The sequence below is a fragment of the Labrus mixtus genome, chromosome 13, assembly GCF_963584025.1.
Source record: "Labrus mixtus chromosome 13, fLabMix1.1, whole genome shotgun sequence".
Classification (NCBI taxonomy): Eukaryota; Metazoa; Chordata; class Actinopteri; order Labriformes; family Labridae; genus Labrus; species Labrus mixtus.
Genome location: NC_083624.1, coordinates 4,412,315 through 4,434,547, shown reverse-complemented (window position 1 = coordinate 4,434,547; position 22,233 = coordinate 4,412,315). Strand labels below are relative to the sequence as shown.

Genomic DNA, 22,233 nt, shown 5'->3' with positions numbered 1-22,233 from the left:
GCAATATCATAATATGTCAAGTTTAAACGACAGGTGGAATTGAATAGTTGTGTGATTTGTTTACTTCTAGTTGCAGAGATGTCTCACCTGATAGGAGAACTCAGGCCAGATGTTATGGCTTTAGGCAGGAGGGTGCTATACAGGTCATCTTCAGCCCTGTAAAGACAATATGATGGTTGATTTAGTACAAGCTTAATTCTAAATGTGCTTTAAAAACCCCCCCAAAAAAAGAATGATTGAAAGTTTATCTTACAAGGAGGTGCTCTTTGTTGTGGTTGTCGATTTAACTTCTCTGAAAAATAGCAAGACAATATACGTTTGTTAAACTGCCTAGAATGAAATATCTCTGTGTACAATATTTCCGCTGTAACTCACCCATTAGTGCTGCTTCTCACTGTCACAGTCTCAGTGCTGGAGATGTTTGATTTGCTGTGAAGGAGAGAGTATTTGTTATTGATTCGCCCGGTGCATGATCAATAAAATTCATTTTCTAGGCTCTATGAGTGGAAATATCACCTGTCTGAGTAATCACTCCTGGTGGATGAAGGGATGAGTGTGTCGAACAGTTTGTCCTCCGTACTGCAAAAAAAAAAAGACACAGGCTAGGATGTAAGTATCATATAGATGTTAAGTGTATTGAATTGATAGCTGTGATTTTATTCCTAATGAATTTGTATGCTCTTTTCATAGAGAAAAATACTGTTATTTATGAAGTAAAAAGAAACATAGACTCACTTAAAGGAGCACAAAAGCAACACTGATGATAGTGCTTAAAAATATATTGTTATTAATTCTTTCCTGGCTCTTTGGCGGTATAAGGGCACCAGTTACAGACCTACAAGCCAACCTGTTCTCAAATCAGCCTTTATGTCTCGAGAGGTGGAAATGAAAATCCATGATGAAAGGGTTAGTAGGGTTAGACTATAATTCCTTTTTTATCCTTCAAGAAATGCCATTAAAACCAATAATGTGTCAACACATGTTAGTTTGACCTCAAGCCCATTGGTTCGCCATGAAGATATAAATATGTATACTTTAAATAATTAATAGAAAGGGGCTCAGTCTTTTCCCTAATCAGCTAGGCAAGTCGATTTGAGCAATGAATTCTTCTTGAACAGGATCAATTGGTGCAGTCATTTGGGACTACTTTCAGCGGTGGACTTATACACATTTGGTCCTTTGTTGAAAAGCAGGATTTTGGATGTGGGACTGACTAAAAAAAAAAACCCACAAACAAGTCAGTGGAATCACTTTAGGCGTGATTTGTTGTCAATAAGGAAACAAAGGAACACTTACCCTTTAATATCAGTAATATAGAGAAGTACTTTCATTTGACTGAATTGATAAAGTCAACAAAATAACACGTCCTAAACATCAGAATAGATGGACTTTCAATGACTCCCTCATTATATTACACTTCTACAAAATGAAATGTACGTTGCTGTTGAAATAAATCATTTAAGTGACTGAAGTAATGAAGCTTCACTCGGGACATGAACACTAGTCCTGTGGGTGGGAGGCTTGTGGGGTTATTTTTGCAGACAGTTGCTGAATGGTGAGATTACCTGCTCAAGAAAAGATGGTGGTCTGGGTGAAAATAAGCATGTTAGTAACTTGAGACATTACTTTGATTTAGTGACTAGTTAAACTTGGATACCAGTTTCCCAGGTTAAAAAAAATCAATAATTTTTTTGCTGACGGTTGCAATATGATTAGCAAGTGATGACATGATTTTGGTGAGGTTTTTGAAAATGACATGCTTTAGTTTAGACAATGGAGGTGATTTGGGTTCAAATAAGTATGTTAGTAATATAATTTATGTTATGTATGATTCAGCGACACCCACATGTACTGGAGTCTCCTGGGTGAGAGTCTTGTGATCTTTTTTTTGCCGACAGTTTTAGTTTGGTTAGCAGGAGGAAGCAGTTTGGTTTGGCCATGCAAACAATTATTTGGTTAGGTATTAGTCAAGACGGTCGATTAGGGTAACTTAAGTTATGTTACATTACATACGAGACATCATTTTATTGTAGCTACACGTGAGACATGAACACTAATCTTGCAGGTCTGGTTTTTTTTTTAGAATGGTTTAGTCAGCAGGCGGTAAGAGTTTAGTAGATTGTGACACAAAATGACCTTCTCAGGTTCAGGCACAGATGGATGTCAGATGAAGTGTGCTAGTTTGTAACTTGTGCTTTGTTATGTTTTGCACCTGATGATGATTGGTCACCTGAATGAGAGCCTTTTTCATCCCCTTCAACACTACATCAGATGTCTTTCTCCTTTCCTCTCTTCATAACTCACTAAAGGTTAGGTTAACCCAAACTATAACTATACGGATTAGTTAAAAAAAAAGCTTGTATCACAAACAACGTATAATTGTGTTTGTTGTGAACACAGTCTGTAACATCCTCCGCTACGTAACGCCCACAATGAGATGGAACTCACTCAGTGTCGCCGCTGCTTTTCACCACCGTCTCAGTCGTGGTGACAGTTGTTTTGCTTTAAAGGAGAAAATACACTTTTAATGCAGTAAATAGTTACTGAATGACTAGTTTCATGATCATTAGAATCAAAAGATCACCTGTCTGGGGGTGAGAAATCATCCTTGATAGACTTGGGGAGTTCGTCGTAAAGTTTGTCTTCCGCACTGCACAGAAATATGCGTTAAATTGTATATACTGTGTACATTGAAATCCTGCAGAGAATGTTCACCCGGTTGGTATTGTCTTACTCTTTATTGGTGGTAACAGTCGTCTCCGGGACTTTGGTTGTTTTGGGAGGCGAGAATGGGGAGAATTGTTGCCTATGTGAAAAACATGTTACTTCATCCACAAAGAATGAAAACAAATTCTGTAATGACGTGCAAATGAGGTATGTTTTTGTATTTTAGAGTAAAAATTTAGAGTTTTTTTGAACGTCTGCATTATTGACAGCTACAGAACTTTTCAAAGTTTGGAGACAAATATTGGTCACACTTGTAGAAGATCCAAAAAGTGCTTCCCAATCTTCCCAAACCTTGACCTCTTACAAAGAATTGTCACATTTGAATCAGCATTATTGTCTTATTTATCAGCAGTTTGAACATAGAGACATGTTTCTTCAAAGACTTTTAGATGGATTTAAATGTTTAACATGTCTGCAGACCTTCATGTCTGTATCTGATTGAGTGTGAGACTAATTTCCACTGATTCATGTCAAGTCAGATCGTTTAAGCTTCAACAATGCGTCATAGTTTATTAACTTTTAAGGTTTTTTGAACGGAGAATGAGCAACTTAGAATAACTGTTAAATATCTGTTGAGCAAAAAATACATTTCCCTCAGACATGTCGAGGAGTAAATAAAATTCAACATTACTTGAGTAAATATATTGATTTGGTTCTTTTCACTATTGGCTCTGAAGCATTCATTTCCCTGCAGAACTTTTACTTTTACATTTTGCTGATTTGACTCTTTCCCTGTTTTAATAGTCCAATGTCTGGACTTTGTTTCCGTAATGAAATAGTTTACATTTTTTTTCTACAACCTGAAATAATGTTACATCACTGTTATATTTTTTTTTTACCCTTTGTTTGAGGCCTTTAGGACTCGCTCGGTGAACGTCCCCGTCTTGGGACTTTTCAACACAGGAGACCTGCAAGAAATCCCAGCGGTCATTAACCCGACACAGACTTATTGTGCGGTGACATTAATGCTGTTGTATTCTTTACTTGAGATTCTGGGTGGTGGTCTCAGTGGTCTTCCCATCCTTGGTGACCTTAGTGGTCGGGGTGGTGCTGCTGGAAGGAGAAACACAAAACAAGTATTCAAAATGATGGGCGGAATATTTGATCGTGTCGGTTTGTGGCAATCATTTTACAGCTTGAATTCCTCTGTGACGGAATTTCAGTGGAATGATAAATACAAATCTAAAATAGTTTTCCATCTCCAAAGCCACAGAGCTGAAGAGATTAGAAAAAGCCTTAAACGATTTTACCCGATGAATTCTGTACCAACCTGTTGCTCAGATCATCCTGACTTCCACCGAATCTGCAACGACAAAAACATTTTTTTCTTGTCATAATTGACTAAATCATGTGTTCAAATGACTTTTTAATCCTGACTTTTTTGTTTTGTTTTAAAGATCCCATAATGTTGACGAAGATGTTACCTCTTGGTAAGAGCCTCCACATATGATGTCTTAGGTGCACTTTTAACGGGGGTTGTTGGTTCCTCAGTCTGTGGTCTAAATGCAAAAAAAATAAATAAAACCAAATTACATGAATGAAAAGGATTCCTGACCATAAGTATGGGGTTGCAGATGAAATGTTTTATTCACCCTGAAAGACTTCCACCAGAAGGGCGCTGGCTTAGAATAGTTTTCCCATAGTTGGGGTCATCGCTGGAGGAGAGAAAAAGGAAAATAAATCTCTCGTATGACTCTGATGGATCATCACTGAATAAATGTACACAGGCGTTTGACGAATGGTAAAATGATTTGTAAACTAAAAGTCCAAGTTTGACCATCATGTTCAAAAGACTTACTCCACAGGTTCATCCTCGTAATCCGGTTTTCGGATCCAGCTTCTGTCTTTCAGGAGAGGGTTGGCTGCTAACACAAGACATTAATTAATTAATTAATTCAAAGCTGTTAGACAACTCTTGATCTGGTCAAGTCCTACACCCTCATGTAATACTATAGAGAGTCATTTTAATATGATTTAAATTGATTGTTTGTTTGTCTGGCTACAGAATCCCTAAGCATACGGACATTTTACTCCGTTTTCCCCCTGATAAGAGGTAGGCTACATTTGGGTAGTTTTCTCGAGATCTCCACTTTTCATTGTCTCAGGGTGACAGCATTGGATTATATGTGATTACGTCTTTATATTTCAACACCGAGAAAATAACTGAAACATACTCATTATCAGGGGAAAACAAAATGTAAGAAAACTTATCAAAGAACAGTTAGATCTGACCAAGCAATATGATTGGATAAGAAGAATTCTAATTATCGTTACAAAACTCTGAATTTTGATTTATGACTTGTGGAACATAAAATATAAAACTTAACAGAAAAAAAGTGCATGTCGTTTAGGTCAGAGAGCTCACTAAAAAGTTACTGGAGACCCTCTGTGGAGAGCAGGAGACAGAGGAGCAGCGTCTGATCGAGCTGGTCGCTCATTAAAACAACCAAAGCCAACGTCAACAGACTCTATTTGACTGACTGCATCATGAATGGAAACATACAGATAAATGTTCACTACAGTGTTTCAATGTTCAATACAGAGTAACTAGTCTGTGGTATGTGTAAACACACACAGAGTAGCAACGATGCAAAATGTTTGTGTGTTGCTAGGCAACAGTCCAGTTCCAGGGATGTTGCGAAACTAATTGAAGTGTCAGAGCCAAATTAATCATTAAATAAACAACAATTACCTTTTTTTTAAAAACATTTTGGTTGGTATTACTTTTACCTGCGATTTGCTGCTTGTATAACTGTTGCATAAAAGCAAAATAACGCTCAAGGTCATGATGTTGTACTGAATATCTTCACGGCTCTGATTATCTTTGGCTCTCAGCCTGTGACCTCCTGCCTGAGCAAGTCACAGCTGTGATGATAATCAGTACATCACTCCCTCTGGTGTGAGATTGCTTAATTGGTGCATGTCCGCTTAGGGCTTCCGTACCTGACTGCTATGACATTTCTACAATTATTTTAACAATAGCTGTTTCACAAAAAAAAGACTGGGCTAAAATACATTTCAGAACTGTAATAATTAAATATTATACATTTATTTGAATATATATATTTTATATATAATATTTTATATTCAATATATATATAACTCCTGCCTTTTAAAACAAAGGGACAGGCTATGCTGTTATTTGTTTGTCTTTTAAATGTTCTGTAATCCATTTTACTTGCATTATTATTATTCTTTTTTTTTTTAACAATTCTTACATTTATTGATATCTTACCCAACAATCAGTGCAAATATTCAAAGAAAAAAATAGATTCTTCAGAACAATGACACGAGAGCTAAAATAAGAATAAAAGATCAAAAAAATAAATGCTGATAAGTATCATTTGTGGTATTTTATCATTTGATATTTCTTATTACTTACTGTATTTGCTCATTTTGCAACTTCACCTGCAAGAAAAGAAGAAAAATTAATCAGATAATGAAACTACAGTGAGTTCGCCACTAGGGGGCACTGTAGGCTAAGAGCTTCTATATACAGTGTTTGTTCCTTAATGACCTTTGATCCACTCATGTAAACTCAACTCAAACATCTAAAGAATCAACACTTTATACCTGCGGTAAACACGCAGATTTTCTCTCTTTTGTTGTATTTTCCTTGACTTGATTATATGTTCGGTTCAATGAGCCCGAGGAAATCTAGAAAAAAAAATCTGCTGAACCCATGAATGTTCTAAACTGGTTTGTCTTGATCTGTACTGACATGTCACACCCACCCTTCACCAACACACCCTCTCTAAACACACAATTGTCGGCAAAACAGAGGGGCTTACTGTGACATGCCATTAGCTATTGATGAGAAAGCCGTTTTCCTTTCGACTCTACAGCGCCGTAGGACTTCCATATCTGCATATCTTCCATATTTGCGTATCTGACGCCTTAAGGCAGATAACTACAGCTGTGAGGGGAGTTTTAAGTGGAAACACAACATTTGTCCGATTGTCACGTTAAACTGTCTAATTCCAGTTATCCCAAAGCAGTATACTGAGCTCTCGGTTTAGTCTGGGTTGTGGCTACATGTAACAGATGTCATAAAGAAAAGCTTAAAAACAAAGTATGTTATTGAGCTTCCTAAAAAAATCGAATTTATGATCAGAAATGAACTCTAAAGTTGAAGAAGAATCTCACGTTTGAGAACTATTTTTGAACGAGACAACTAAAGACTTGTCAAGATGATGATTCACTAATAACCCACATTTCCTTTCCTATTACACATTTAATCATTTCTCATTTTTTTAACCTCTACAGAAAGTTTTTTTTACATATTTTAAGTGTACAATAAAATACACTCCAGTATGGGGTTGCTTTTACAGGAGGATGCATAACTTGTATATATTTAATATTTGTTGTTTCCGGTCACACTGCCTTGGGCTTGGAGAGCAGCTGTTGTCTTTTACATGCAAACACATCCGAGAAATGACAAATAAATCTCAAATCTAAGAGTAGAACTGTGAACTTTATTTCAGCAAGTGGGACTAAAATCTCATCATGGCTCAAGTAAGCACTCAAAAGAAATATATCAATCATGAAAATACAAATCAACCTGGTATAAGGTTTATGATAAGCAATAAGAGATAAGCTACAGAATAAATCCAGTTGAGTGTGTTTGAGGTTTCCCTTGGTGTATCACAGAATCAGTAACCGTGCTTAAAACAACAAATCACACAGGCCTAAGAACGTAACAAACATGCTTAAGGTTGTCTCATTCAAAGTAGGTTTTGTCTCTATTGTTCGAGGACCATTGTATATGGCACCTTGTCTTAAACACGTCAGTATCACCCATAGATAATAGTACAATATCTTTCTTAATGCTTAAAACAAATGAAATATCTAGGCATAAAAAATGACAATATTAACGGATAAAGTAAGAGAGACGGGGCACGTACCTCCACACAGAGCACTTTGACTTTCCTGGACAATCCTTGTAAAATGTTACTGAGCAATAACCTGTCTTTCACTCTACAATCACACCCTCATCTGTCACGCTGCCTTTTAACCTTAAGGGAGGAGATTCCAAGGCCACCCACGGGCGTGGCTGCTTACAACAATCAAAGAACACATTCTCTCTCTCTCTCTCTTCCCTCTTGCTCTAGATTTTTCTCCGTCCGTCATCGCCGTTTGCACCTTGTTATTAATTGCTCGGCTTGCTGTCTGTAGGTTGACAAAAAAAAAAAAAAAAAAGTAATAGGGTGGGAGAGCTGAAGGACCTGACCTTCAACTTAGGCATCGAGGAAGCAGCGTTTCAATGTGGGTGGGGCTTTTTGTACTTCTTTAACCTTCCAAGTAATGGAAAAGGAGTAAATGAACCCATTTAATTTATGATTAGAGTTAATATAAAATACTTTTCTAATTATATAATTTTTTAAATGTACTGTGCGTGTGGTTTTGTATAGAGATCTTTGGTTAATATTTAATACTTACTTCAAAAGTAACATGAAAAACAGGTGCATTACAAACTATCCTGCACTATGCCTGTCTTAGTATCCTGATTAGTTTTAAATACTATACTTGGCTGAAAGTGGACTTTGCCTCATATGCTAATAAGAAGCACTCAGGGATGATATCAGCTTGATTTTCAGCTCCAGTAAAAGGTGTTTTTAGTGTGTGATATTTCATAAAATCCTGTTCCAACAACCTTACATTCCAGTCACAAAGAAACTTCAACATCCTGGTAATTTCAGAAAAGTGGCTACTGACGCTTGAGCTGCTCTCACTACAACCATAACCACTTAAAATTTGAATTAAACTTTTACCAAACAGCATTTTTTATTACGTGAAATCACACTGATAATAATCAAACCATCTTTAGGGCCTCCCTGAGTGGTTATGTGGCACTTACAGTAGACGTGGGGTTCCTTCATAAACCATTTATGAATCGTAAATGTCGCATTGTCTGTTACTGTGAGCTTCATGGTTGGGTGTGCCGTGTTTTGGACGATCAAAGGTATGAAAGGTGCATAGCACAGAGGGGTGTGACAACGTGATACTGAAGTGAACCCCTCCCGTCACAATGACAGCAGGAAAGGAATGCAGACTATTCCGCTTTGATAGACTACTGGGCTTAGCGACAACAGGTTGGGACATTTTCTATTTTTTTATATACAAATAGACGTTTCTGTATCAACAAGTGAGCCTAAAAACACAATTTAAAGGACACATGATGAAAAAACAACCAATGTTCAGAAGCTTTTGGACAGAGCAGGTAACTAATGCTCTGATTGAAATTACAAAAAAATGACATAAGCATCATTATAATTACAGAAGAAGCCTTTTGGAGACAGTAGCTGAGAATTTTGAATATCGACAATTACATCAAAGTGTACATGACTAACACTGGGTGGCGCTAAGACTACAAAGACACATCTGGTTGTACAACTCTGTTAAAATAAATATATTTAGGCTAACAAGTTGCCCGAGGCAAAGCACGTCCTGATCGTTATATGCTCGGTTGAAGCAGCAAAAATGAGAGCAACCTGTTCTGTTACAGCGTCTGAATGAAAAAGTATTGAGTGTGAAAGTCAAGACGCAAAAAAAAAAAATAACCTCAGAATTCATGTGCATTTAATTTCTAAGGAGAAATAAGAACTCTAATTCCCCTCTCAATGACGTATCTGTGAAATGCAGCACAAGCGTTGGGACTGCCTGTTTCATCTTTCCACATCCTTTCTCGCCTGTTTTAGCCGAAGCCCATGTGTGTGCCTGCGCGTGAACCAACAGGACGTCATCTCTGCCAGTCCAGCTCATGCTTGCGACACTGCTGCCTGAACCGTGGCATCATCTTGCCCCATATACACCCCCTCCTCCCCTCCTCTCTCTCCAAGGGCAGAGACGAGACACCCAAGGAGTTAAAACTGCAGCCTCTGGACACATAGGTCACACAATTCAACGCCGGGTGACGAACTGTTTGTAACCTTGTCAGGTCGACATTAACCTGCGTCTACAAAAATCATTTTTTTCAATACACTTCAACCCTTTTAGAGCTTTTGTCTGAAGCATATCCCAGGAAAAATCCTAATAGTACAATCCCTTGGTTTTAAATGATCAAATTCTTCTGTTAGGAGTCACTTGTCATCTCTGATACACGCTGACACTCTGATACTGCGCATGATAATCTCTGGATGCTTCCTGGGTTGCTATGAGAAGAGACTGTAGACCGACCCCTCTCTTTTCATTGGACCATCGCAAGGCATGGCAGCCAATAAAGCATCACTGGGGTCTGTGTACATCTCTATTCATCTCTCTCTCTCCCCCCCAATAAATATGTATGTACACACATCAATATATACACCAATCTCTTTCAAATGAAATGACATAAAACATAAATGAGGGAATAATTCTCCTTCTACTTCTTCTTTTTCTGTGCATTGTGTTTGACCCTTTAACTGCCTTCTGAATGACTTAACCATCATCATAGTGTTCCACTGTATCTTACCTGCAGTGGTCCAGCTCCTACTCCCCCCCCCCCCCTGCACCCTTAAACCCTGCCACAAGATGAAAAAACAATCATTATCTTCATTTTGTATTTTCCTACAGTTTGAGTCTGATGTATAAATAAACACATGGTGCATCTGCTGTCTCATTAAGTGCAAATACAATCATCAGTATTTATAAAAAAAAGAGGCCTCTTTTGCTGTTGGAAGGTAGTACTATGACGGCTTTGTACACAGCGAAAGAAGACCAGTGTTTGACTAACCAGAGGGCAGCTATCCTTGTGAAAAATAATGACTTGTTTGTGATCACATGATTGTATCAAATGTATAATTGTAAACATACTGTAACAAACTGTATAGATATAAGGATTGTATAAATATATAAAATGTAAATATAGTACATCAAATTGTACAAATAGATATATGGATTGTATAAATTATAAAAAATCATAGTATATCAAGTTGTATATATGTATGGAAAATCATTGGATTGTAAATATCAAATATAGTATCATAAATATAGTATAGCAAATTGTCTATATAGAGAGATTATAAGGAACACACAAATTTAATTTAATAAATATTAATTATTGAGCTGTGGAAAAGGGGTAGGATTAAATAAGTTTTATACTTCTTCCTCCTTTTCAGGCATAGCAATTGAATATATGTAATTTTCTTTTTCTTTTTTTGTGAAATAATTTGAACATTGTTTTTTGTTTATTGTATTTTCGTGTTTTGTATTTTTGTTATGTTTGATTTCATTTGATATGTCTGAAATAAATTTAATCAACCAACCAATCAATCAATCAATCAAAAAAGATTTCACAGTTACACAGTGGCCACTGGAGATAAATGATCAATTCTAACACTGAGCATTATTCCAGCTTCTATTCCTGATGCAGTGGTTAAATTGATTGCATGACAGAAGCAGAGAAGAAATAATGTAAAATAAAAGCAGTCATAACACATTTTAGATGGATCTGAAAAGCTTTAAAGGAAACGTTTGTCTGCTCTGGATCAAACTGGGAGGGGCCCTGGATTGACATCTGCAAATTAAACGTCCAAATTCCAACTGTGCACAATGAGCAAAACAGCCTACATGCAATCTTCTATTCTATCATGCAGTCTGCCACTTGTCGATTTTACTTTTCAAATTAACAACGTAAATGAATAATGCATGCAAGGAGGGGTAATAATTGAAGAAATCAATCAATGATAGCATCGCCTGTTTTTTTTTTTTTTTTTAGTGGTATGAAAATATCCCGGCATGCTAGCGACGCAAGACTCAGCCGGGGAGGGGAGGAGGAGGAGGAGGAGGAGGAGGGGATGATGATGATGATGATGATGATGGAGCTAAGATGGCAGCCCAACTGAGGGTGCTGCCTCTCTGGGGTCAAGAAATATTCCAGGAACGAATAGAAACCAAACACGACGAGGCTATTTTGGGGAATTAACGCTGCCGGTTTTTTGGGGTTTTTTTTTTTGTTGCAATCTCACAAGATTTTTTTTGTTTTTTTGTTGTTGTTTTTTTTAAATTGCCATGGCTTGAGAAAGAAGAGAGCCCTGCACATTTGTGTGGAGAGAGAGAGAGAGAGTGAGACGAGAGACGAGCACCGTGTAGTGTTGACGCTTGTTGGGCCCCCCCTTCCTGGAATCGAAAGAACCGTAGTTGTTGCAACCAGCAAAGATTTGGCTACAATTTGTAACAACCGTGGATGCTTTAATTGTGGCATTTCTGCAGCCTGGAACGATTAAGAAAATGATCTGACATGTAGCGGGTTTAATGACAAGTGGATTGCACCTGATGGCTGGATGTAATCTATCTTTTGTGTGATATATGCATTGTTCCCCCAAAACGATGATGTGTGCCGCCGCTGCTGCTGCTGCTGCTGCTGCTGGAGGGGGGATTCTGCCCTCCTCCTCGTCGCCGTCGCTGGGGATGGGTGTCAGGGTCATTTCTGGAACCGGAGCCGATCTTTGCACCTTCGGGTCGGGGATGGGTTCTTGTCCGACACCCGGAGCCCAGTCGGACTGTCGGACTCGGTACCAGCTGTTACTCTCAGGTCGAGCCTTGGCCGAACGATACAGACGGATATACACCACGGCTATAAACGATAAAGAGCAAGGGATAAACCAAGGAAGGTGAGTGCAAAAAACCACACAGATATGTTACCGCAGAGGCTGGTCTGTCATATGGCTCACTGAGCTAAATGCTAACATTAACCCCTTGCAGAGCAGTAAGTCCTACACCTAGGTCATGTGTTAGTCATTATAACTGAGCGTGTGGTGCTTGTTTCGTATCGCCCTGTGTGTACACTTCCCACAATGTGTCAGAAACTCCATAGATTATGTTGCACTCTCCTTGCCTTGCAGCCTGCTAAGTTAGCATTTCGGCTCTGACTTCCCTAGCGCAATGCTAAGCTTGCCGAGCTAACGTTGATTCACCCCCTTTTTGCGCGTGAGGTAAACAAACGTGCTGATCCCGTAATGCTCGAATTTCCTGTCATGCAATTTAAGACAACAACTGCCACGGGTTGTCACTGTGTCTTACGTGACTTTGTCGTTTAATATATTTTGATGTGGTGGGCTGTGTGTGTGTGTATTTAGGCCCAAACGGCGTCACTGTACTTCCTCTGGTTATCATGACGTTTTACTGGTGTCTGTTTTTTTTTTTTTTTTTAAACACACTCCAGGTTGATAATGACATTATTTTGTTTACTATAAACAAGGTGCATTGTCTTGTATTGCAAAAAGAAAAGAAAAGCTGTTTAAAATGTTAGGGGTGTTAATGGGTGAGGGTGTGTTTTTGGAGGTGGATGAACTCATTTTGGTTTTTCTTGGCATAAGCGGGTAACACACTGACGTCATTGTAGTCAGTCAGTCAGGTTGTAGACTGGAGAGGCTTGATCAGTGCAGCATCCTCCCCTCAAGACCTCAGTTGTTATTCTGAGCGCCCCCCCCATGTACTGCTTTTAGACCAATAAACTACTCAAGTGTCAACATCATGTTATCACATCTCCTTCATCCTCAGGTCAAAAAACAATTCATTGAGCAGACGCTTTTATCCAGAGCGACGTACATCAGAGAGTAAGAACAACACAAGCAAGGATCTAGAATAAAAAAAGGGAACAATGTCAGTAAGAGCAAACGATCAGCTTTGAGTCCAATTGGACACACAGGTGCTGACAGGAAGTGACCAGAGGCAAAGCACAACATTGAGGGCAGTTCTTGAGAGCTCTAATCAGTATAGAAACCATCTTATAAGTCGTCGTTATCAAACAAAAACCATCGTCATTACCATCATCATCATCAATAATATGGAGACCATCATCATTAAGTTAGTAGGTATTCATGAAAGAGCTGGGTCTTTAGCTTTTTCTTAAAGGTGCAGAGGGACTCATTCCACCACCGGGGGGCGACAGAGGAGAAGAGTCTAGTCAGCGTCTTAGGACCCTGTTGTGAAGGTTGGATCAGACGCCTTTCATTGGCAGAGCGTAGTGGGCGGGAGGGAGTGTAGACCTGGAGGAGAGAGTCCTGCATCCTCAGGTCAAAACACACACACACACAAAAAAAAAAGCGACAACCAGTTTTTATTTCAGCTTACTCACATTTATCATGTAACCTTGACCCCCCCCCCCCCTTCCAATCTGACACACACACACACACACACCCCTTGTCTTCATTTTAAAGTGAAAAATTGTTCTTAAGAGAGATCAATTCACGCTGTTTCTTCTCTTGATTTTTCTTAAATGCCAGTTCAACAATACACTTTCTGTTAAGCTCAGAGTCAAAGCCAAAGAAAAGTGTGACGCTTTTAGAGCCAGAATTGACCCGAGTTATTACATCAACACGTTTACAAACTGCCGGTAGTTAATGTAAAATGCTTATTATTATTATTATTCATTTGTAGTGAGCTATAAAGATGACTTATTCATGCGCTGTCATTCTGTTTGTAGTAGTAAGTCTATTTTCGGTTCCCAGGACTGTCTAGTCATTGTCATTTCAAAGAGAATTCGAAAGCATCAAAAGGGAATATCTGCAAGAACAAACTGCTGCTTGCTTTTGGTGCCTTGTCAAGATGAGTTACACCGAATCCTGTGACAACTGCTACACCTCTGGCTGTCAAGTAGGGGATACTGTGCTTCAAAAGACACTTGCTTTGCCCTGCTAGGTTAGATGTAAACTTGCTCTACAGGGGGAGAAAAAGTGAGATTACCATTAAATTCCTCTGGAATCACTATAACAATGCTCATAGCTATTCTAAACTAATCAAAGGATTAATGACTTTTTCCTGCAGCGTTAGACCTAAATATGTTGTCAACAAGGAGCTTTGACTTCTCACATGATTATATTTAGGATAAATATTGTGATTTGACAAAAGAACGTAGAAGCTATGCTTGTTGACTACAGTCAGCACTCTATCTTCAACAATATTTTGCAATTCTGAGTGATCACTGTGTACTTTCAGGGGAAAGAAGGCTTTGAGTAAGAAGAAACTGAAACGGCGACAGAAGGTCAAGTCAAAAGTGAAATCAAGAACAAAGGTAAGAGACCAACAGTTACACAATGTCACATGTGCTCTCGTGTGTTATGCAGCTATTCCTGAGTTTGTATCTGGATACGATTAATTTTTTTTTCTTCAAGAAGGAGTTGTAAATGCAGAGCCAACCATGCCTATGTTTACAACCATTAATGGTTATAAACTGAACTTTATTTTGAAGGCATTTTCATCATACAAAATGACGCTCAATCCACATGTTGCAGTGTTTGAATTACAAACCTGTACTTATGCCTGGACAACATCATTAAATGGAACATATTCTGTATTTTACAAATAACTATGACTCATAGTTTATATTAGATGCCACATCCTTTGGTATACACTGATGAATCCTTAACTCTACTGAATTAATTCAACAGATTAAGGATTAGATTAGAGATAGGTTTGGTTCCTCTGCCATCTTGAAGCTGGTTGGCACAAACATTAATTTCTCACACGCTAATGGTCAGATGACGGGAAGCCCCATCCCCTCCACGAAGCTGGAGAGGTGGCTAGGCACAATCAAAAGCACCATGGGAGTGGCTCTGGCGTGTGCACGGCGGCCTGTTGCCGAGCGACCTAATGTGCTCCACATCGCCACGGCAACAGTTGCCTACCTCCATCTCCTAGTCTGTGTGATGGATGGATGTGTTTGTGTTTTTTTTTTTTTTTGCTTCCGTTGTAGACTTTGCATGGACAACATAACAAGTTTTGACTTCAAATATGATTCACTCAGATTGTATACATCATCTACTCGCTGTTGTTTTTTTTCTTTTTGAAGTGAGAGAGAAGCTTGCTGTATTGATAGTCCTTCATATTGGTGGTCATTGTCTGGATTTAACCCCCTTTCCCCCCCCCCCCAGCATCTTGGCAGGCAAAGGCAGGAGAAATAAACAGTATAGATGCTGTAGGCCTGCACAATAAATCGCAATTTCAGCATCATTGCAATCCTCTCATTCAGAGTTAAAACATCCAAAAAGTCTGGATTTGTTTCAATAAATATGATTTAAAAAAAAAAAGTAAACAAGCAATGCTTCCTCACTTGGCATTTGTACATCTTAACTCTAGGATTGATACCTGGGTGGGGTGGAGTCAGCTATCAGTTTGATTAATTATTGCTAGTTTAGTCGAGGAAACAAAAATATTGTTGTATTAATTATGGAATGAGTAGAAACATGTTGCAAACAGAAGTATGGAAGCATCAAAACTGTAAGTCACAGCTATTATGCCTTCTTTAGTGTTTGTTTATTTATTGCATATTGTTATATTGAACAATGTAATTGCACGACACATATTTTTGTGCAGGTCTAATAGACGCAGAGAAGAACAGAGGCTGTAGTGTTTTTGAATCTACACCTAAAAACTATGCAGGACAAAGTGGAGTGGGCCAGTCAGTTAGGATCTGTGTTCGGTGAGTTGATGTCCTGAAACAGCAGAAGAGAGAAAATGGAGCGGTGGGCAAGGCTGGCTGGTAAAATCGTGGGTAGGAGCAACGAGCAGTCATGCTTTATTTGTACGTGTGTTTGTGATAACTCCCAGCTCTTATCACGTCGCTCACGCCGACACAGTCAGAAGGGAGTGTAGTTTTGAAGGAGCCTCTTCTCTCTCGCTGTCTGCCTCTGTACTTAGAAACATGTGAAAGTGCAGTCAGAACAAGAGACAGAGCATAAACACTTATCATCCTAATGAAGAGGCTGATGTAATGTCTTGTTTGGAAACAGCAGATGTGTGTGATGTGTCTTTTTTTTCCAAGAACTATAATTATAACACGAAGGGGACTCTGCGAGCTCAGACCTCTGCCAAAGCCAATAGTCCAGTCCTCTGTGATATGCAAATCTCCAGACTCAAACAGTGATGTCTGGATGTATTTCCAAATCTGTGAAATTGATGCTCCCTGCTTCTTCATTTCAGCTACGCATTTCATTTGTACAGTTCTAAATATTTCACATACTGAAAATGAATTTGTGAAAAGCAGATAATGTACAATACAGACTCCATGTGACTAAATAAATCACCAGGATTTAAATATCATGAACATGTAAGCTTCTTTTCAAAAATGTCTTAAAGGCTTTATATGTGATTTTTCACACTTAAATGTAGAAATCAAGTATGTCCTCTGAAAATAACTCTGTGAGTCATGACTGTCTACAATGGGTGTAACACCCGAGTCCCACTGTCTGTGATGTTTTCAGAGTTTTCAGAGTCCTATCTTCACTTTGTTTACATCGCCCGGACGGCCGGGTGACTCCTCCCCTCGTGTATAAAAGTTGTTTAATTGAGGGACTAGAGAAAAGAAGAATAACATACTGTACTCACTGCTTAACTGTGTTTCTAGATCACGCTCATTTCAGGTAAATTTACATGCAGTGTGAAGATACGAGCTTAATAAAGATCGCTAGCATTAGCATGCTAACACAACAATGCAGCGCGAGTTGTTTTGGTTTCATGCTGGTGCTCAAGGGCGACATCTGCTGGATCAAAAAATCACATATAAAGCCTTTAACATGAAACCCCTGTAGTCTCATTCAGCCCCTTACTAGCAAGAGTTTTTTTTAAAGATTTATTTTTGAACTTTTTGTGCCTTTATTGTAGAGATAGGACAGTGGATAGATTAGGAAATCAGGGAGAGAGAGAGAGAGTGGGGAATGTGCGGGAAAAGGGGCCAAAGGTCGGGTTCAAACCTGGGCCGCCTGCTTGGAGGACTATAGCCTCCATACATGGGACGCATGCACTTAACCACTGAGCCAACCAGCACGTCTACAAAGTGTATCTTTCAAATCTTTACAGTTTCCTTCAGTTGAAAGCTTAACCGGTCGCTGGCTCATTTACAGTTTCAACACACAGACATGAGAGTGGCCATGGATCTTTTGACCTCACCGTCAGCAAGAAGTGAATATGAAGCATATAAAGCCTTTAACAACAAATGGTTTCAAAAGAAGACACTTCCATTGTTTTTTCAGCTTACCAATTTTACAATTTTTGGAATATTGTTGCTTGATTTTGTGTTGGATCTGAGATCAATGACTGTTTTCTTGAGCGGGCTCCAGATCTTCTCCAAGATTCTTTGTTCTTGGTTTATATTTGGTCCAATAGCTTATTAATTAACAGCTTGTTCGTTTGCCCAATGAAACACCCTTCCAAATTAAATCATTAAAAATACATTTTTCATTCATCCTGCTGCAAACAAATGGCATGAAAACACAATATGTGTGTAAGTACAGAATGATACATTTCATAGAGAAAGATCCCAAATATATCTGATATTTCTTTCATATTATAAACAACACATACATGAAATCTCCCTGCCAGCCTTACTGCATGCAGTGCCATTATAACTGTAAACCAATCGGAATATTGGATTCTTTTAAAGGAGAAAGTAGTAATTGTAAATGCAAGGCAGTGAAAAAACAGTAAGGTTAAAAGATACAAATGTCTTCACTGACAGCTCATACTGGATGACTCAAGCCTGGGATATCTGTGTTGAGGGGAAGTACTTATATAACACACCACCCTGATTTGATAGATATTTAAACTGGTGGTGCAGAAACTAGATATAAAAAAAGAACAATGGTGTTGTGTTTAAGTGGAAGTTTGACAACAATCAATAGGTCAATCTAATTAAATGAAGTCGTACAGCATCTCACTTTGTATAATTCATACATTACTGACGCAGTGACTTTAAAAGCATCGATTGGGGATTCTAAATGACTTGCCGTTGTTCAGTATAATATATGTTTGCGCCTCTCATGTCAATCGGTCCTAACGCTCCTCGATCATAAAATACACAGCCAGGACTGTTTAATTAAGGCAGAAATCTAAATCATGATTATTTGGGTCAGTGTTCAGATCATAATTTAACACGATCACGCCATCATCTTTTGCTCAGTGAGAGCTGAACAGGCTGTGAGCGATTCTGCGTTCACATCCATTCAGGCAGGCGGTGGACGGCAAACCAGAGCTCACGTAAGAGTGAGGAAGCAGGATGGCAAAATTAGGTGACGCCACCAGAGAATACCAGGAACCATAAGGATATCTGGCATTGCTTTAGAAGTGAGAGTATTTTAACTTTTTGGCGAGATAAATAACAATAATGAAGTTGGGTAGCTCCCTCAGACGAGCAGAACGAGACAGGCGAGCTGGACAACTAGCAGCTGATCTTTTTGCCAATTCTGCTAATTAGCTGTGGACTCTGTGCTTGTTTTATTCATGTGCCGGCCAGAAGGTGTTTTTTCGTCAGCCTGAATCTGTGTGAATGGGGGGGGGGGGGGGGACAAAAGAAGAAGATAATTGCGAAACAAAATGAAGCAAAATTCTCATTCTATTGTGTGTTTTTGCTTTCATAATAATGGAAAGCCAAAGTTGAAACGTAAAAAAAATAAAAAATAAACGTGATTACTTGCAAAGCCCCTTTGCAGCAGTGTGTGGAAAGCCCACACATTAATTCCACCAAACGTAGCCCTGGTCTGTGGTTATTTCCTGAATCCTCAAAGACTATATTTAAATATCTGGTATGATTACAAGAGAGTCTAACTCGCCGCCACTATGTTCCCCAATCCTAACATAAATGGTAGCAAGTAGTTATCTGGATAGGAAAGACATTGCAACCTTGAGAGTGATAAAATAAATACGTTGTCTTTCGTTCTAAGGGTTGGAAGAGTCTATGAGATTCTCAGTTGTAACGTCATTAGAGCTCTGAACACAACTTGCAGTCAACATTTTAAATAATAAAAAAAAGTCCAATATGTTCCGTTTCTATCTTAACAATCAGGAGTATTTTGCTTTAATGGACTAAATCTCCCCCTTTTGATAGATTTCATTTTTTTACTGCTTTGGTGCTGAAAAACTTGAAGTCACTATGCTCAATCTTCTTAGAAAACACATGATTTTATTCTTTTTCTAATTTTTCCATAAAGCCAGCAATCTGAAAGTGCAGCTGTCTGAGTGCAGTCAGGGCTTCTACACCAGCCAAAGCTTTTAGACGGTCATTAAATCATCAGTAAAGTGCAGGCAGACACAAAAAGAAACCATCAGATGAGCAGGGACTTTCAGTTTTACAGTGTAGGTCTGTGCTATCACAAACTGAAGAGAAACCACAGACCATCAGCAGGTTATCTGGCTTTGCGTAAAGTACATGTACAGCATGTATCTGCCGCGTCGTCTGTGCGTCATGTAAGGTGTCGCTATCCATGACAAGTTGTTGATGATTTGTTTGAAATTTCAGTTAGAAAGTGCTCTAGTGCAACTTGTCAAATTCAGTTTTCCCACCTCGCTCAATGGCCGTGTTAAAACTGGTTATGTTTACGTCACAGAACTTTTTCTGGAGGGTTAGATGCACATTTATATACATTTTCCCTTTTATAGGTTGGAGAAGTAATGGCTGATTTAATTCTTTGGACAATTATTAAAAAAAATACATTTCACAATCGTAATATAGAGTTGACATGAAAAATTAACTTTCAAATAAAAGGGAACCATAATGCAAGAAGCACAAACAAACATTTTTTTTAAAGATATTTTTTGGCCAATTTTGCCTTTTATTGGATTGGACAGCTGAAGAGAGAGAGTTGGGGGGATGACATGCAGCAAAGGGCCGAGGTCAGATTCGAACCCACGGCCGCTGTGATGATGACTGTAGCCTCCTGCATGCGTCATAACCGCTAGGCTTTTTGGTGCCTCATGAAAACCAGGTTTAATTTGAAGAAGAAAAAAAAAAATCATAAGCAGCGTATGACTTCATTTTTTTTTACTGCAACCAAATATTGAATCAGCTCCCCATCTGAGATAATCAGCCCCAACATGCTGTGTTTACGTCTCTGCTCCACCCTTTTGTGTCACTGCCATCTCCCAAGAAACCCATTTTCTCCTCCTTGCTCCTTGGTTTGGGTTATTAACTCTAGATTTTGAAGGCGTATGAAGTGCCCTTTTTCTGTGTGCTCCTTTTGTGAACGCCGCACAGGCACTTTGTCACAAGTGCTTCTCAAGCAGTAAGCCAGGAGAGCTACGTAGTCCAGTGCTGTTAGATGAGAGAGCAGCTAATATCCCTCACCTCCCCACTGGTTTGAGCTGAGAACGAATGACCTCTCTCCCCAAATAGATGACATCACCACTCTGTGATTGGGATGCCCAAAGCGCAACACTGCAAGAGAGCTACAATCGATCAACACCGTTTTCTAGAGGTTGCCTCGGGACTGTAGTTAAAAAAATGCTTTGCTTGGTAGGATTGAGAAAGCTTATCAATTAGTTAGCTTATCAAGTTTCTGTGTGGAATTCTGTTTCTCTAATCATAATGATTATTGGGAGGTAAACGCTTAAGCTTTGCTCTAATGATTTTATTTTTAATTGTCCCTGTTGGCTTGTCCTATTCATTTATATCAATTAGTGCAGAATAGGGAAGCAACAATAAAGCCAGCCCACGGTTCAATACGTACCTTGGTTTTTTTTTGGTCACAGTTTTCAGTTCGGTTCAGTTCTGACGGTTTTCCGGTATCCCATTCTGTGGAGTTTTGGGCAAAGTTTTACAGGAACAGCAAGAGGTTAAGGAAAAAGGGGCAATTCTTAAATTCCAAAACTATTTCTTTATTTTACTTTAAAGCAAAATAACTTTTTCATTTATACACTTTCCTGGTGAATGGTTTATAGTCTCAGTGAAATGAAGGTAGTGCCATGTAGACCCGCTGTACAAATAGGAAGACATTTCAGTATTTTTAAATACAGTTATTTATTAGAGCCGGATCGATTAATCGGCCAGCCGATAATATCAGACGATGTGAGCATATCAAGTACCGTAAAATCTGGTGTATAAGTAAATACAACTTTTGGAGTTCTCTCTTGATTGAACGACTCCTCCTGTATCAAAGTTGCATCAGGGGGATGGGTTTTCCTTATCCCAGCATATGGACTGACAGGCACATACAAAGAGAAGCCAATTCAGTGAGAAATACAATGCAGGGAAGCTGGTTGTACGCAAAACCGCAATACCGCATTTCACAAGTGTGTATCGAACTCTGGATCCCGCACCGAATGGTTCAATATGAAATTGATAATTGTTGGATTCCGAGTGCAGACTCAGTATAATATCTTGTCCTTGTTTAAGGCAATACAATACAACAACAAAACCCCTAAAATGAAATCGATCAGTCTACATTAGACTTCCTTTTGTCTTGAAAATGTTCTACTGTAGTCGTTTTCTGTTTTTGACTTAAGGACTATTTGAATTCTCTGACTTCACATTGAACACAACTCAAATCTCTCTCTGCACCGGTTATGTAAAAATGTTAAGTAAGCCATTTTGTAACTCTGATAGCCGGGTTGAGCTGGTAAAACCCTTGCCAAGCCCAGTGTGTGTGTGTACAAAAGGGAGCCTCCTCAGGAGTCAACGCTGAAGGAGGAGTCATTTCATGTCACAAGTTTCTCACTGACACGAGGACAATGACGGAACCGACGGTGGAAAGACGAACTGTCAACAGACTTTTACACTCACGAGTCATGACATATTGTTGTTATATCATTTGTTTCAAG

General features: G+C 38.8%; 2 protein-coding genes across 23 annotated transcripts in view; one reads left to right on the top strand and one right to left on the bottom strand.

Moving 5' to 3' along the window:
• Positions 1 to 27: 27 nt before the first annotated feature.
• On the bottom strand, positions 28 to 7,903 carry scel (sciellin). Of its 4 annotated transcripts, XM_061053242.1 has the most exons (16): positions 7,632 to 7,902; positions 6,301 to 6,384; positions 6,110 to 6,135; positions 4,526 to 4,589; positions 4,320 to 4,382; positions 4,152 to 4,226; positions 3,998 to 4,030; positions 3,712 to 3,780; positions 3,567 to 3,635; positions 2,735 to 2,806; positions 2,585 to 2,650; positions 2,449 to 2,502; positions 517 to 579; positions 376 to 429; positions 254 to 292; positions 28 to 156 (listed from the first exon to the last, which is right to left on the bottom strand). In XM_061053242.1, the coding sequence occupies exons 3-16, from the start codon at positions 6,120 to 6,122 to the stop codon at positions 84 to 86; spliced, it is 807 nt and encodes a 268-aa protein (XP_060909225.1). In that variant the 5' UTR covers positions 6,123 to 6,135; positions 6,301 to 6,384; positions 7,632 to 7,902; the 3' UTR covers positions 28 to 83. The 4 variants fall into 4 exon arrangements, with proteins under 4 accessions (XP_060909225.1, XP_060909222.1, XP_060909224.1 ...); XM_061053239.1 differs by lacking the exon at positions 6,301 to 6,384 and having other exon boundaries at positions 4,526 to 4,592; positions 7,632 to 7,903; XM_061053241.1 differs by lacking the exon at positions 6,301 to 6,384 and having other exon boundaries at positions 3,712 to 3,777; positions 4,526 to 4,592; positions 7,632 to 7,901.
• Positions 7,904 to 11,809: 3,906 nt separating this feature from the next.
• mycbp2 (MYC binding protein 2) overlaps positions 11,810 to 22,233 on the top strand; it is a 73,173-nt gene continuing 62,749 nt past the window's right edge. For 16 of the 19 annotated variants that reach the window (XM_061053228.1, XM_061053220.1, XM_061053223.1 and 13 more), the window contains exons 1-2: positions 11,811 to 12,317; positions 14,644 to 14,719. In XM_061053228.1, coding sequence (XP_060909211.1) covers positions 12,013 to 12,317; positions 14,644 to 14,719 — 381 coding nt within the window. In that variant the 5' untranslated portion in view covers positions 11,811 to 12,012. Of the gene's footprint in view, positions 12,318 to 14,643; positions 14,720 to 22,233 lie in introns of all 19 variants that reach the window. The other 3 variants (XM_061053227.1, XM_061053225.1, XM_061053235.1) reach the window with 2 other exon arrangements.